Below are 18,205 nucleotides of genomic sequence, written 5' to 3' on the forward strand. Positions count from 1 at the left end.
CGTACCTCGTCATACTCTGTTGAGTAACACGGGAGCTAAAAAAGCTCCGACCAATAGAGTTGCTTTGGTCACCACCTTCCACCCCAAACTACCCAAACTTCCCTCAATTCTCAATTATAACATGCCTATACTTCACTCCTCCAGCAGGTTACACTCAGCATCCCTGAGGTTCCCATGGTTGCATTCCGCCGCCCTAAGAACCTTGGTGACATACTAGTCAGGGCCAAACTTCCCCCAGGTACAGTCCAAACACAACCCCGACAGATATACTGGGCTGTCACAAATGTACCCGTTCCAAATGCAAAACTTGTCTGCACATTAAGCCCTCACTTAAGGTGAAGAGTCATACCACTGGCTCTTCATACAACATCAAGACCGACTCTGAATGTAGCACGTCTAATGTAGTCTATGTCATATCATGTAAGAGATGTGGGCTACAATATGTGGGAGAGACTAAGACCAAACTTAGTCTTCGCTTTGCGAATCATGTCTCTTCCATAAAGACTATGAAACCAGTACCCAGTCTCTATCCACTTCAACAGCCCCAATCATAGTGTCAATGATGTTGAACTTCTGGTGATTGAAGCTTGCAATGGTGATGACACACACCGCAAGAGTAGAGAATCACACTGGATTCACCAACTCAAGACAGTCAAACCCTTTGGACTTAACATAAACACTGGTGTTAAATAACTTCTCATTACCCTCCACTTCACTTCGGCCTAAGAACTTATATGTTGTATATATTCTGTACATAAAGTATAAATTAATCTTGTTTAAAGTTGTTTTTATAAATTCATCACTGTAACTATCTGTTGTAAGTAACCCCCCCTTTTTTTCCACAGGTCCCTCATACCCATTTTTAAAATCATCGTACCTTTGATCTTGCTATTCTTATTAATTGACCATTGTTAGTTGCATCATGATGCAACTTGCTCTCTAGTCCTACCCTTTCATGTCTCCCTGCATTGTTGTTGAACAATACATTTACCACTTTTATGGTCCAGTAACCCATCCTTTCATTCTAAACATCCTTTGTCCTCGCCACTTCACTCCTATTGGTTCATAGCCACCAATATTGTCTCTGAAATAGAAACTTTGATTGGCTGTTATTTTCCCGCTTCTTTCTGGATCCTTTCCTTAATCCCTTTCCCCCTCTCTTTTTCTATAAATGGAGATGTATTTGTTTGTACTTGTTTTATGCCTCTGAAGAAGGTCCGGATTGGATCGAAAGCTAAGGCCATCTACCCTATTCATTATATAAAAGTCATATATATGCGCTTGTATCTATAACAAGGCACCCAAGGCACTTGTACAATTTACAGAAAGATAGGTTATTGAAGTAATGAATTCTGAAACCCAATTATGTAGGGGGTGAACCCCTTCACTTTGCGATAAGTGCACTGGGTTCTATACAAGCGTTACATAACACACAGGACCAATGGCTTTACGTCCCATCCGAAGGACAAACACAATGGTTAACAAGTGTCACGACTGGGGATTCAAACCCACACTCTGCTGTTCAGAAACACCAGAGCTTGAATTTGGTGCTCTTACCGGTCGGCCGGTAAGTTACTGAAGGTGTCAATAACTCAAACTCAGCAGAAGCTAGTCCAATTTCTGAAAATTCCTACTCACGAAACAAGCTTCTCAGTCTCCGTTATGCCCCATCCACACGTGCTACAACTCTTCTGCCTTCCTGTATATTATCATTACAGAACCTTGGCCTTTTTGTAAATCCCGCCACTGTTTAACGACCTACACATCGTGGTAAAAAGCTGGTCGCCGTAGAACTGTTCATAAACCCCCTGTACCCGAAGTTACACTCCCATCTGTTTCAGTACCAGTGACTCCAGCCAAATCTCAACTCAGCCTTTGTGTTATAAACACACAGTCCATTTGTAACAAGTATGACGAATTTGCTGATTTTGTTCTGCAAAAAGATCTGGACCTTGTTGCCGTTTCAGAACGTGGCTGAGACCAGACGACAACTTAAACAAGTCGTCAGTGTACCCTGCTGGCTACTACTTTCATCACATCCCATGACCTCACAAGACCGGTGGAGGAGTTGCAATACTGTACAGATCTACTTTATCTGTCTCTGTGAAAAGTAATGACGTCCAGTACACAACTTTTGAATCTCTTCATGCTGAAGTTTCCGGAAACTCTAAATCTGTTTGCCTTGTCATTGTATACAGACCTGAAAGAGATTCACACGGCCAACATGTGACTTTCTCAAGTTTTCTAAGGGAGTTTGAGAATTTGATTTTGGAATATCTGCTTCATCCATCGGAAATCATCATCACTGGCGACTTTAACATTCAAGTTGATGACATCCACATACCAATGCGAACCAGTTTTATAAAAGCATCTACTTCAGGCTTTTGGTCTTACCCAGCATATCAATGAGCCGACTCATCGTCTCGGTCATTGCCTGGACTTTGTCATAACTCGTGAAATCTCCCCACCAATTGTCTCAAACTTTGTTATTCTACCTGGATTATCAGACCATTATGCAGTCATGTATAACTTGAGTCTGTGCAAGCCCAAAGTCCCAACCATTACTATAAAGAGCCGACAATGGAAACATGTGAATCCTCCCGAAGTGTTCCGCGACATAGGCTCTCATTTAGCAAATCTAGAAGTTAATCACGACTGCTTGGATTCCTATGTCAGCCAATATGAGAGTACAGTCAGTGACATCTTGGATAAATACGCACCTTGGAAAACGAGATTAGTCAAGGTCTGAACTGAAGTCTCCTGGTTGAATGATGATATTCGTACAGCGAGAAAGATCTGTCGTCAACTGGAGCGGAAGTGGTGGGAAAATGGCAAATTGGCAATACAACGACAAGAATATCGCAACCAATGTAAAGTAGTTAGGAATTTGATCAACCAGGCAAAGATCATCCATTATTCATCTCAAATACAAGAATCCTCAGGAGATCAAAAGTAGCTCTTCAAGATAATTGGTAAGTTGTTGCTTAAACCCAAAACCCCTGTCCTTCCATCCACTTACAATGACCAGGGGTGGATTTCACAAAGAGTTAGGACTACCCTCACATTTGTCCCTATTTCATCTAGATGTTTCCCCAGTGCTTTGGGAATGGTGCCAAGTGCTCCAACCACCACGGGGACTACTTTTACCTTTACCTGCCAAATCTTACGAAGTTCCCTGGCCAGGTCCTGGTACTTCTCGATCTTTTCCATCTCCTTCAAGGCTACCCTTATATCACCTGGCACAGCTATGTCAATGAGATGACACATCTTCTTCGTCTTATCTAATAGTACAACATCCGGACGCCTATGTTGTATAACATGATCGGTCTGAATGTTAAAGTCCCATAGGATCTTGACCTGGTCGGTCTCTACAACTTTCTCCGGAACATGGTCGTACCATTTCGCAAGCACTTTGACACCATAATTCTTACACAGATCCCAGTGAATCACCTTGGCCAGCTTGTCATGTCTTCCTTTGTACTCCGTCTGGGCCATCTTCCTGCATTCGCTAACAATATGAAATACAGTCTCCTCTGCTTTATTGCACATTCTACACATAGGAGAGACGTTTGCTTTCTCTATCCTTGCCTTCATTACATTTGTCCTTAGAGACTGGTCTTGCGCCGCAGTAATGCCCGACGTGCACATTTCAAACAGAAGATTTCAGACAATGCAACAAATCCAAGACAACTTTTCGCTGTTGTTGATGGTTTGCTACACAGTAAACCATCACTGTGTCTTCCTGACAGTCCATCTGCATTAGACCTCGCGGAAAGGTTTAATGTTCACTTCGAAACCAAAGTTACGCACATCAGGTCGGAGCTTGATGGTCAGATATCATCAGTTGCAGTCTCTGTCCATGATACTCATTCTACATCGGTACTCCAACTTTTCGAGACGGAATCGGAAGAAACTGTTGGAAAGCTCATCCGCCGCTCACCCTCGAAATCATGTGACCTCGATCCAATACCCACCTCCTTGTTGAAAACTTGTCTGTCATCCGTCCTACCTGCCATTACAAACATTGTCAACTCATCCATAGAAACAGGAATCGTGCCTCAGCAGCTCAAAAAGGCGCACATCACCCCCATCTTAAAGAACTCAAAGCTAGATAAGAACAAGCTGAGTAACTACAGACCTGTGTCGAATCTGCCGTTCATCTCAAAAGTTGTGGAAAAAGTGGTAGCTGGTCAACTCAATGACTACCTAACATCTAACAACCTGCTTGAGCTGGCACAGTCAGCGTATCGTAAACACCACAGCACCGAGACTACGCTCCTGTGTGTTCAAAATGACATCCTTGGAGCCATTGACAAGAAACTCTCTGTAATTTTAGTGCTACTTGACCTTTCTGCTGCTTTTGACACTATCGACCACCAAATCCTCCTTCAACGTCTTCACTACAATTTCGGTATCACTGGAACTGCTTTGAAGTGGTTTACTTCATATCTGGAAAATCGCACCCAAAATGTAAAAATTGACGGGTCCTTCTCATCCAACACTACATCACGTTTTGGCGTCCCTCAGGGGTCGGTGCTCGGTCCAGTGTTATTTTCCTTGTACTTTTCACCTGTTGCGAACATTGCTCGTAACCACGGTCTGTCCGTTCAGCTTTACGCGGATGACGCACAACTATATCTGCCATTTGTCTCCACGGACGCAAACACTGCAGTTGCTCGTACAGAAGCGTGTGTTGCCGAAGTTAAGGAATGGATGGTCGCAAACAAACTTCAACTCAATAGCGATAAGACAGTCATCCTCTTGCTGAACTCCCAAAGTCAACATCGCCACAACACCATTCACAGCATCCTGATTGATGGCCATGTCATTTCTTGTAGCAACACAGCTAGAAACCTTGGTGTCATCTTTGACAGGCACATGAACTTCACAACCAACGTCAAAAACTCCTCCCGAATCGCCATGTACCACTTGAAGAACATAAACCACATCCGCTCATTGCTCTCTGACAAAACAGCAGAGCAACTCATTCACGCACTTGTAACGTCTCGACTCGACTACTGCAACTCACTCTTATATGGACTTCCAGCTTCCACCTTGCATCACCTTCAGAGAATCCAGAACATTGCAGCTCGTATCCTAACACGCTCAAAAAAGTTTGAGCATATCACCCCGGTTCTTCAAGCACTACACTGGCTCCCTGTTGAGCAACGCATCATCTTCAAACTCCTTTGTACAACATACCGTTGTATGACAGAGACTTCATCCCCGTTGTACTTGCAGAGGCTTCTCCTGCCGTATAAGCCCGTTCGCCAGCTAAGGTCCAGTGATGCCAACTTGCTTGCCGTTCCACCTTCCAGGTTGAAAACTTATGGGGATAGAAGTTTCTCGGTTGCTGCCCCCCGCCTGTGGAACGACCTGCCTCTCACCCTTAGATCACAACCTGACATTTTTTCATTCAAATCCAATCTCAAAACTTACCTCTTCAGTCAAGCCTACCATTAATTTTTCCCTTGGTCATATTTTAGCGCAGTGAATAGTTTTCTAGATACCAGCGCTTTATAAGATTTATTATTATTAGTAATCAAGCCCTCTGTTTCCTTATTTAGTTCTCCACTCTTTAACCAATTCCTTGACTTGCTGCTGGCCACTTCCTCAGTACACCTCAAGAACCGGCCATGAAGTGGTTTGTTCCTCCAATCTTGATAATAATTATAATAATTATAATAATTATAATATTTATAATAATTATAATAATTATAATAATTATAATAGTCGTCATCGTCGTCGTCGTCGTCTTCGTTATTATTAGCTGTTCCGACGTAGTGGTCGGAACAGCTATTGAAATCGTCAAGATTTTTATTTGTTATTATTAGCTGTTCCGAACTTTAGTCGGAACAGCTATTGAAATCGTCAAGATTTTTATTTGTTATTATTATTAGCTGTTCCGAACTTTAGTCGGAACAGCTATTGAAATCGTCAAGATTTTTATTTGTTATTAGCTGTTCCGACGTAGTGGTCGGAACAGCTATTGAAATCGTCAAGATTTTTATTTGTTATTAGCTGTTCCGACGTAGTGGTCGGAACAGCTATTGAAATCGTCAAGATTTTTATTTGTTATTAGCTGTTCCGACGTAGTGGTCGGAACAGCTATTGAAATCGTCAAGATTTTTATTTGTTATTAGCTGTTCCGAACTTTAGTCGGAACAGCTATTGAAATCGTCAAGATTTTTATTTGTTATTATTATTAGCTGTTCCGACGTAGTGGTCGGAACAGCTATTGAAATCGTCAAGATTTTTATTTGTTATTATTAGCTGTTCCGAACTTTCAGTCGGAACAGCTATTGTTCTTATCAAGATTTTTATTTGTTTTTATTATTATTATTATTCTTTCCTTCTCTCAAAAAGCCATTGGATTAGTACACGCATTTTGTCAATTCGAAAAAAAATACTTAGCTTAGTACAAAAGAGTCAGACCATATTATATCATATTAAAGCTAAGGTCTTGAAGTTGTAGTTAAATGTAATTTGCATAAATTAAATAATTAATTAACTAAGTTATAACGACATGAATATTTAATTAGCCAATCTTTAGATTGCCATATCTCACAAACTATACGTCCGATCGCAATTTTTTTTTCAATTTTGTACTTTGTGGGTACTGTATAACTATTCCATGGCCTTAAAATCCGGACGACATCACCATGACGTCATGTATTGCACGTTTTGTGTCTGTGCACAAACACAATGGCTCTTCAAATGTCAACATTTAAATGGTCAAAAACTTAATAACTTCAAAATTATTTATCTGTTTGTTTCCTGAATTTGATATTTTGTGTCAAAAAATACACTGATTCTAAAAATAATGGTTTCCGTTCATTAAAACCAATCAAGGGACGTCTATCATTAACGAATAAATTAAAATCTTGCCGTCATCGGTACAACGTAGTACTTCTGGATGTAGTCACTAAACTGCGTGCAGTCGCTTTCATGTGGCTGTACACTGTCTCTATGGGTGGTTGCAATACAGTGTGGACCTGTTTGGATTGAGTACTTACTTGAGGGGAGTCTACCACGCTGTCCTGATGTTGGCATCATTGTATTTTTTTTCCTAACCGTGTTCTGGACATACTCCATTGGATTTGTACACAACCAATAGGCATACATTGTAATCCTACGATGGTTCAGGGTTTTCGTTAAAACGATGTACGTTCTAATAGGTTTTTTTTAAAAGGCATTGGATTGGGTTAAGTTACACACCATCGTGTACCTTATGAAATTTGTTAGTATGAAAAACACAATTTTAAAACTGTGACGTCATCACGTGATAATTTATGGTAATTAGAAGCTTTAATGAGTTTTTCTTAGCAGCACTATATCTCAAGAAGTGAACGGCCGAATTCAAAGTTGTTTTCAGTAATAGACTCCTTAGGCATGATAGATTTGCATTGGGTAACCGTGACCCCGATTTGACCTCTACTTCCGGGTCAACCGGAAGTGAGACCATATTTCAAGAGTTACACAACCGATTTAATTTTTTTCTTCAGTTATAGACTCCTTAGGCATTAAATTTTGTTGGGGAAAATCCGTGACCCCATTTTGACCTCTTCTTCCGGGTCAACCGGAAGTAGGACCATTTGTCAAGAACTACACAACCGATTTTCAAACTTTTTTCAGTAATAGACTACTTAGACATTAAACATTAACTTAGAAAACTGTGACCTTATGTCGACCTTTATTTCCGGGTCAACCGGAAGTGGGATCATTTCTCAATAACTACACAACCGATTTTCAAACTTTTTCAGTTATAGACACCTTAGGCATTAAATATTAACTTTGAAAACCATGACCCCCACGTTGACCTTTCCTTCCAGGTCAACCGGAAGTGGGACCTTATTTCAAGAACTACATAACCGATTTTCAATTTTGTTTTGGTTATTAACTCCTTTGACATTGGACATTCGCATTGGCTAGCCGTGACGCCATGTTGACCTTTACTTCCGGGTCAACCGGAAGTTGGACCATATCTTAAGAACTACACAACCGATTTTCAATCTTTTTCAGTTTTAGACTCCTTAGGCATCAAAAATAAAATTAGAACAACCGTGACCCCAATTTGACCTATATTCCTGGTCAACCGGAAGTGAGACCATATCTTAAGAACTACACAACCGATTTTCAAACTTGTTACTCTTATAGACTCCTCAGGCATTTAAAATAAACTTTGTGACCCCCATATCTCAAGAACTACACAACACGGAACAGCTTTGTGTTTGTTCACAAACACCTAATGTCTAGTTATTATTGTTATTATTGTTATTGTTGCTGCTGCTGCTGCTGCTGCTGCTGCTATTGCTATTGCTATTGCTGTTGCTGTTGCTGTTGCTGTTGCTGTTGCTGTTGCTGTTGCTGTTGCTGTTGCTGTTGCTGTTGCTGTTGCTGTTGCTGTTGCTGTTGCTGTTGCTGTTGCTGTTGCTGTTGCTGTTGCTGTTGCTGTTGCTGTTGCTGTTGCTGTTGCTATTGCTATTGCTATTGTTATTGTTATTGTTATTGTTATTATTATTATTGTTATTATTATTATTATTATTATTTCTGTTATCCAGTTACAAAGAAAATCAATCCACTGGAAATGCCTATTTTTTATCAACCTGTTGTATTTATTATGTAGAAAAACCACATGCAAGTATACAACACTTAAATATAACATGCCATACATATAACAGAAAAACCGGATAAATAATACAAAGTCTGTATATAGGTATGTATCAAGTGAACAACTAACAAACATCAAACAATCAGAGGTGGATGAAAATAATGTACAACTTAAAGTACATTTAAAGGCACTGATGGACACCTTTGGTTGTCAAAGACCAGTAATCTCACTAAATATGGTCATTATTTACCACATTACAACTGCCTGGCCAGGGTATTTATACATTATTCATAAATACCTAAGACAGTTTATCCTTTCTTATTGGTCGAGAGGGCATCACATGGGGCGTTTAAACGGATGTTATAACACCAGTAAAAAGTGTTTCAACATGGGCGCGACACGCGACATTGCACCTGTGCTTATAAGACAGTTTATTCATTCCTATTGGTCAAGAGCAACGGCTGGGACACCTGGGCCACATCAAGCGCACCTCAATCTCCTTATAAGGAGTTTTCACGAGAGGGCGTTACCATTTCATAGCTAGAGGGGCATTAGGTTAAAAGAAATCATTGAACAATTATAGTTTTTGAATTTTTTTTACTTTTGGACCAAAAAGTGTTGATGTTTTTTTACCGAAAAGGTATTTATGAACGGAAATCAAAGTGTTTTGAATCGGTTTTAAACTAGTGGTTTAAACCCGCTAAGGCCTGGTTCTAAATAATTTACCTCAGCTTCGTCTCGGTAAAATTATCAAGAACCAGGCCTCGGCGGGTTTAAACCACTAGTTTAAAACCTCTTCACTACACATTGATTCCTTTATTCATACGGGAATGCATTAAACTTGAAGTAGAGACAAACTTTACATACATGTACTGGCCCTTGAAGTTTTGTACACAATGCACAAAATGCCACACTGTGTGCAATTTTATTTGTTTTGGCAAGTAAATGGTGCTGTTGGTATGCATAGACAATACCTCAATTTCAGGTAGCTGGTATTGCGAACTAAATAGACCAACCATGATTTCCCCAAAAAATGTTTTTTTTATTCTTCTTTGACAGTCTGTTTTTGTAATAAATTTTGTTATATTTAATTTCAAGTTAAATTTTAGAATGACCTCTTTTAGACTTGGAACCACCTGAAAATGTAATGACTTTCATTATGAACTTTGAACGAAAAAACAACAAGTCTGCAATTATAAAATTACAGTTTAGATTTAATTTGTTTTTACTTTTTGGCAGTCTTAAAAGGCCAGAAAAAAAACAGTTTTGGTGGAACACACTCTTGGTTTAAAACTGTTATTCCCACTATTAACAAATCATTCCAACACTGCAAACCAGCTTTCATGCAATGTCTTGTTTCCTTACCCGGTTTATAATCAGAAAGTTATCAAAAGCGTTTTGACTTAATTCTTTAAGTATTACACTGAGTACATTTAACACAATAAGTATAATTACTGCTTTGTGAACAACATTTAGTGACTCATCGAACTAACAACATTTAGTGACTCATCGAGTACTGAACTCTAGTACTGCATTGTAGAACCTAACAAGACAAATCAACATGTACATTAATGCACCTTAATTTTGACCGCTTTGAGGGCGCTCTCTCTATATCACTTCCGAGGGAATATTCATTCATACCTAAAACATATTTCAGACTGGAACACATTACCACCACAGACACATGCATGATAGACAACCCACCTCTAAAGCAATTTAAAACTATAACAGCGCAACAAAAGTGACAGAACTAAAACTGTGCAGGACAAATCGCATATACCCCTATCCTGACGTCATTCTTCGAGGCTCATGAATAACACCAGAGAGCGGCCAAAAACCGGCGTGTAGTTTGACCTCTGACCTCTGTCGTTTCACATATAGATACGCAGTCATATTCCATTGCGGACTTGAGAGCAGTGACTATTTGCGCATCTATGTCACTGCACGTGCATTGTATCCAATGGAATCACTGGATCTAGCGGCAGCGACCTGTCTTTATCCTTGCGGATAAAGACAGGGGCCCAGTCTAGTATACCCCCAGAAAGACACTATTGAGAGCGCCCTCACGAGGTCAAAAATTCAACGCACTAACAACGACTAACGCTATGAGAGCAAACAAACATTGCTAAATGAAAGTGAGCCTTGTTTGACCATCTCTAGCGCCAGGTATTCTTTCATAGGTCAATCTTTGTCTCTTCAATGATTCAAGTTGATTATCGGGTGCCACGCCAAACTCCAAATCTATCATGAAACAACAACAAGGAATTAAGTATAGGATAATGCCCGAGGTGTGTGCCATTCGTGGGTAAGAATGGCCCGAGGGCAAAGCCTGAGGACCATTCATACCCACGAATGGCGCATTCACCGAGGGCATTATGCGACTTAACACCTGGGAAGTCATGCTTTTGTTAAAATCGCTCCATTATTTTGCCTGAATGGCGAGTTATTGTTAAATTTTTGAGTCAATTGTTTGTATGTATTTCGTAAGCTTTTTCACTCCAGTGAACACCACCACCGGTGGTGCGTAAACATGGTACATGGGCGAAGACCAACATTTAGGAATCACGCTCGTTCCTGCGACAGTGGCATCATGGATTGGGAGCGAAAGTGGCAACAAAAAATGTTGTTTTTTTTCTGATTCAAAGTAAATTTTTGTCGAGCAACAGAAAGTAAGGATGATACTGATGATATTTTAGCCGACTTGCTTGGTCTAACCCCAAAAGGTGGTAATAAAAGAAGTGACCTACCGTACCAGCCGGTAGTATAAGATGTTTCGGATATAACCTTGAATTGATTAACAAATTTAAGCCAACCGAATGAGCAACAAATTCCTGATTTCCTGTTATTATATAATGATGAAAGAAGTATCTTTGCAAACTTAATTTTTACGTAGTTTACTCACTTACCATGTTTGTGAATGACAAATACATTAAGCATTTTGAACTAATTTAAAAAAGTACTGGTTAAAATTAAATTGATTTATCTGACTTTAAGACCCGCTGCTAAATAAAGTGGCTGTTGTAGTTAACTAACTTTTTTTTAACATCCCAGCTAAATAATAATTGTGAAAAGTCTTTATGATCATTATGTAATAATATGCTCTAACCTGTGTTAAAAGCAAAAAATATGGTCTATGGCGTCATTGACGTCATTTACTTTATTCCATAATTCTATTATTTTGCACGACTCCCGTGGGTGTGGTCAGTTTCACCCTTTTGCACAATAGGTCAATAGTTCTCTCTGGTTCTACGCATTGCGCCATTCGTGCCAAATAATGGAGCAATTTAACAATAGCATAACGTCACAGGTGTGGGTTAAGGCATAATAATAGTAATAATAATTTGTAAAGTGCCTAATGCCAAAAGCCTCTAAGCGCATAAAGAGAACAATGAAATATACAATGGGTGAAAGATACAAATTACAGCACTATGTCAACTGGAAAAGTTAAGTTTGGAACATACTGTTTACATAAAAACATTTTCGGTAGAATATTTTTTTCAAAGAACATGTAGCCATTTTTGAGTCAAATTCAACTTGTAATTGTTGAATCTGTTAATCCATGAAAGCAACAGTTGGAAAAAATTTACACCCCAAGCCTGACCAAAGTGTCAAGCTTCCACTTTAAATAGAACCAAACATTGAACTACACTCTCATTTTACCAAGTTAATAACTTGTTTCACATCAAGTAAAATTTATTTTTGTTTTGTTAATGCAGTTAACATCTACTAAGCAGGAACGTTGTGTCCAGAGTGTCACATGCCCAAATTGCCCCAGCTACATGCACATAAAAAGACACGTAAATGTCAATCCTCACTTCCCTGATGATGCCAAACAAAAGAAACTCTAAAATAAACAACACTGCTGGCAGAATTGTTTTTTTTAAAGTTATATAGTAACAATTAACCAAACATACCTGTGTCATTCAGAGCACTCTTAGAATGTTGATGCATTCTCTTCATGTTGTCAAAGTATTTCTCCTGTAAAAAAGAAAAAGAAAGTTATGAAAGATGATTTGAAATTAATAATAGAGTCAATCCACTCAAGGAGTTTGTACAGTTTGAAACAGTTCGTTTTTGAATTCATTATTATTATTATTTATTTGACCAAAATAATGTAAAATGTACAATAAAAAACGCACGTTTCTTGTCTGCCTCGTTCTCACCATATTACACCTGTACTAATGCAATACTAATGCAATTGCATTGGCTCCCGGTTAAGTTTAGAACAGTTTACAAAATTCTTCTGTTAACTTTCAAGGCTCAAACATGTCAATCTCCTCCGTATTTATCTGAACTTGTTCATCATTATTCCCCTACTCGGACTTTACGATCATCTCAACAGTCATTGCTTTCTGCTACTAGAGCTTCTTCCATTTTTTATGGCCACAGATCTTTTTCTTACGCCGCACCGTTTCTTTGGAATAGTCTTCCTGTGCATATTCGCCAAGCTAATACTTTACAATGTTTTAAGTCCTTGTTGAAAACTCATTTGTTTAAAGCTTCTTTTTTGTAGTTTGCCTATTTGTATCTTGTATCTTTCTCTAATTTTTGTTTCTTTAATGCGCTTAGAGGCTTTTGCATTAGGTGCTTTACAAATGTCTTATTATTATTATTATTATTATTATAATAAATATGAAATGTCAATATTTTTTGTAGTTGTGGTATTTATTATCCCTAAAGTTCACTTTTCATCACTTTTTTCCATTCTTAATTTTTTTCTTCTGGAGTTAAGTTTTGGTGTATGTCTCTTTTTTTTTCAATTACTTTTTAGTGGTCATCACAGCTGGTCTCTTTTTACACCCCCTTGCATTTTAAAATATTGCATATTTCTAATGTACAATGTATGCTTTCTTTGTATATTGTATATATTTTTTTCTATTGTATATTGTATATTTCTATTAACTGCTTGTGATTTTTCGCTTGTTTTTTTTTTGCTGTTTTGAAACTTATTTTTATACCTTGTTAATTCTGATATTGACTTTATATTTCTCTACTGGGATTTTGTTTTTAAATGTTTCTCTTTAACGCCACGGCACATTGATTTCGGTGAATCTGGCATGGTGCTACATGTATATATATTTTCCACTATTGTTATATTACTGTTTGTCAAGATACTGCCCTGAATGTTGAAATATCACAGGCTTTGCTAACTCACCCCTTGATGTCTCCAGTCATTATAACGCAATGAGTTGTCATCAGAGATATTATCTGAAGTTATTTGGGACATTGTGGCAATGTGTCTGGTCTTTGAGATTCTATTTACTTCATCTCTCTTGGACAATGCGACATAATTCTTGCTAGATGTAGAATGGTATTTTGTCGGATGTTTGTCGTCAAGTCTGAACATGATCTGTTCATCTCCTTTGTGTTTAGCTAACTCATCATTACATTTAGAGTTAGCGTATGGATTGAAAGGACTGTGACCAGCAAGCTTCCAACCATTATCATCAGTCTGTTCAGCTTGATTCCAGTGACACAATGGATTCCTGCTTTCATTCTCTTCACTCATGACAATCTTGTTGCCTTCGAGGTGGCTGCTGCTAGCATCGGCCTGATGAGCATGGAGATTGCTATTTTCCTCTGAGGTGTAATAAAATGGTATCCCCTGCTGGTCAGCTATTGTACTCTTCCAAGATGCAGCATTGTGATCCCATTCTATCGACTCTACTGCATCTTTATTTCTTGCCTCATCATAGAATGCTGCTTCATTATACGAGTCTATATGTCCAGCAGAGATTGATGGAACATCACGTGAAAGCTCAACAAAAAGCTGCCAAGAAATTGAATGAATACAAAAGCATTACTGTCATGAACAACTAAACATTTAAAGCTTTCCTTAAAATATTACTTTCTGAGGTGCTGTAGTTTTTGAGAAATAAGTAAAACAATGTCACAAAAATATGCTAAAATAGTCTTTTTCTCTCTCACTGAGACGAAAAATGTTTTTTTGACTTGTTTTACTAATTTCTGATAAACTACAGCACCTCAGTAAGTAATATTATAAGGGAAGCTTTCTACCATCTATTTCTCCAAACTGTGTTAGAAATGTAAATCTATGAACATTGTGTTCTGTGTCCTACAAAAAGTACACAGGTTCTTTAAGTGGCAACATCTTAGGCTTCATCAGTGATAGAAAAAGTTTGACAACAAACTTAAAATACACAAAATGATAATCAAATTATTTGCTGCATATTTAAAGCCACTGGACACTATTGGTTATTGTCCAAAAAAGTCTTCTCACTTGGTGTATCTCAACATATGCATAAAATAACAAACCTGTGAAAATTTGAGCTTAATTGGTCATCGAAGTTCCGAGATAATAATGAAAGGAAAAAAACCTTGTGACACAAAGTTGTGTACATTCAGATGCTTGATTTTGAGACCTCAAATTCTAAATCTGAGGTCTCAAAATCAAATTTGTGGAAAATTACTTCTTTCTTCGAAAACTACTTACTTCAGAGGGAGCCGTTTCTCACAATGTTTTATACTATCAAACTCTCCCCACTACTCATCACCAAGTAAGGTTTTAAAGGGATGCTGCAGTGAATTAAAATAAAACAGTTAACTTTGCTGTCATTTATTTCTGATATATGTATTGAACATCAAGAAAATGTGTTTTGTTTATTCCTGACATATCTGACTTACGTAATTAGCGAATAAGTTCCCCTAATCTCTTGAAAACCATTTCTAATATACTTGCGCATTTAATATTAGTAGGCTTTAAATCAGCCTACTGAAGTGAACCTATATCTTATCATAGTTTTCTAATATTCAGCGCACCCTAACACCCTGTGTATATAGCAGGAGCCTAGGGAAAGCCCAACAGCGAACCAAATCACTATCCAAAAGAGTTAAGTATATAAATATAAAACAGAAAAACACTATCAAAAAGGGAAACATTTTAGAAACAAAAATTAAGAGAGCACTAAACATTATTTAATTACAAAGAAACATTGCAAGTATAAATTCCAAACCACATTGCCAAGTTCATCAATTTATGACAGAGCATTTTTCCCACTAGCACACTGTAGTCCAGCTGAAAATCTGCGAATTTCATAGAGCTGCTTAGCACAAAAATTTGCTTTGCATGAAATTTCTTCCTTGATAAATACAGGATTACCAACCAAATTTCCTTTGTTGCTTATTGCTTGTTACTAGTATTTAGCTGTTGTTTGCTTATCCTGAAAATCATGTGGAAATTTTGTTAATAATCGTTTAATCCTGTTTTTTATATAGGTACATGTAGGTAACAAATTTAATGCTAAGCAAATTTTTGTGCTAAGCAGCTCTATGAAATTTGGCCCTGCTAGCAAGCCAGCGACAATTTTAACCTCTGTCAAAGTATGTATTCTCAGGCAAGCTTTCAAATAACACTGCTGGAAAAGACTGATATAATTAACTCTGACCTTACCTCTAGAATCTTGTGTGGGATCCACGGGCATAGCTGAATAAGTGAAGGCAGTGACATGGCTAGCAAACAGCTTGAGGGTGAGTTAGTGCTGGACATCAGTTGAGCAGTGAAGGGAGTAATACAAGGAATCCTAATTAACAACTTCTCATCCTGTGTGAAGATAAGAATTAATAATAGTAGCAAACAAATTATATAGCGCCAAATCCATCGAAACACAACGCTTCATGGCGCTTACAGAGTAACTTTTTTTTTAATCCCTATAGATAAACACAAAGTCATTATCCGAACAAACAATAAAGGTACATGTATACAAATAAGAATTTACTGTTGATAGCTATAAGATCAGTGGTCTAGTACTAGTTTTGCTTAAAAAAAACACCAATTTTTTTCTTTTTTTTTTTGGGGGGGGGCCTGGGCCATTCCCCCAAAATAAATTTGACCCCCTTACAAAAATCTGCCTGCTGAAAAAGAATTTTGCTTACTTGACCCCACCTTCTTCCCGAACCCCCAACTGAAAAGAAGTCCTTGCTATGCTGCTAATGTGCAGTACTTATCCAGCGGAGCCATAACTTTGGCAAAATAAAAACAGTCACAAATTACAAATGACTTAACATGAGGCTAAGGACTATAATTTTGCAGCTATTTATATATATATTTTTTTAAATAAGTTGCAGCTCAATCCACATTATATGCAAGCTTCTTTTAATGTAATACAGTAATTATTTTCCCCTTTTTTTCAATTGTTAAAAGCTGCACTACCTGAGTAAGCTGAAGCTTAAGCCATGACCTCTGCAACAAGTCTTTGTCATCCCATGTTGTATTACGGCAAGCTTTGTATGCGATACTATGCACCAAATCAGCTGTCGAAATGTCACTATCTGAATAACGAATCTATAAAGATAGGTTGAAAGAGATCTAATCAATATCTTTAAGCACACTGTGATCATTATTTGAAACCCAAAAAGTTAGAAAAAATAAAAGTGTGTCGTTATCATTTAATATTACCAAAAATGGGTTTATTTAAAACATAAAATGTTAAATCATTCGATTCAATAGAACATTTATTTCCACATTTGCACAATGAGGCATCATCCTAAAAGCCAAGGCTTATGGTGGATGAGCCCGTTACAACAATACAAGACACAACCGGATAAACAGCACTAAGTTGAAGAATAAAGAAATAAAAACTGTTACGGTAGATAAATACACATAGGTTAAACAATGGTAAGACAAAGTAAACAGGCAGCTCCAACTTTAGAATTGAGAAATAAAGGCAATAATTAGCCTAACTATATAATGCTAGAACATACACAAAGTACAAAAGGGACTAATGATACAAACAATACAAATTAGAAAAATAGATGAGTCAGGTTAATATAAAGTATACAAGCAAGTAGCAGTTAAACCAACTAGCAGAATAAAATAGCATAGATCAATTAAAACACAATCTGGTTAACTAAAACAAACTGCCAAGAAAATGTCCACATCATCTTTGTCTACGAGCCGCATACAATGCATATCCAAAGAATTAGGAACGATACAATAAACTAAAAACTTGTTAAAGTAAAACTCACTTTAATCTCAAATTGGTTTGCATTTGTTGAGAATTGTCTGACTGCTTCATGTAGGAGAGCCATATTCCTGTCAGTTTGGTCATCGTGGTCATCAAGATACCTGGAAAGCAACACAATCCAAAAATTAATTACTATCAAAAGATAAAATCAGGCAGCATTCCTATGTGCCTAACAATAGAAACAAAGCTAACAGCAAGACCAATTCAAATGCAGGCCTAATACAAAAAATGTCTTACAGAAAAGATTCTACAATATAAACACATTAGCAGATAAAAATTTTAAACATTAGAAATCAAAGACATATAAATGTAAACACATACAAAATGTGTAGGATAGATGGCCTTAGTTCTCGATCCAAACTGGACCCTTTTCAAAGGCATAAACAAGTACAAACAAATACATATCCATTTATAGTAAAAGAAAGGGAAAATAATCCAGAAAAAGCGGGGAAATTATAGCCAATCAAAGTTTTTATTGCTGGCTATGAACCAATAAAGTGGTAAGAACAAAGTATGTTCAGAGCAAGTTGCATTAGGATGCAACTAACAATGGTCAATTAAAGAATAACATAACAAGAAAGGATGATATCTTGATAAAACATACAAATGT

The 18,205-nt window shown here is 37.6% G+C and overlaps 1 protein-coding gene across 2 annotated transcripts in view; it reads right to left on the reverse strand.

Moving 5' to 3' along the window:
* Window positions 1-8,657: 8,657 nt before the first annotated feature.
* The window catches only part of LOC139946335 (uncharacterized), a 43,580-nt gene continuing 34,032 nt past the window's right edge, over window positions 8,658-18,205 (reverse strand). For both annotated transcript variants that reach the window (XM_071943971.1, XM_071943972.1), the window contains 6 exons: window positions 17,597-17,696; window positions 16,782-16,913; window positions 16,023-16,172; window positions 13,767-14,381; window positions 12,526-12,589; window positions 8,658-10,852 (listed from right to left, as the gene is read on the reverse strand). In XM_071943971.1, the coding sequence (XP_071800072.1) occupies window positions 10,737-10,852; window positions 12,526-12,589; window positions 13,767-14,381; window positions 16,023-16,172; window positions 16,782-16,913; window positions 17,597-17,696 (1,177 nt within the window). In that variant the 3' untranslated portion in view covers window positions 8,658-10,736. The remainder of the gene's footprint in view (window positions 10,853-12,525; window positions 12,590-13,766; window positions 14,382-16,022; window positions 16,173-16,781; window positions 16,914-17,596; window positions 17,697-18,205) is intronic.

The sequence above is a fragment of the Asterias amurensis genome, chromosome 13, assembly GCF_032118995.1.
Source record: "Asterias amurensis chromosome 13, ASM3211899v1".
NCBI lineage: Eukaryota > Metazoa > Echinodermata > Asteroidea > Forcipulatida > Asteriidae > Asterias > Asterias amurensis.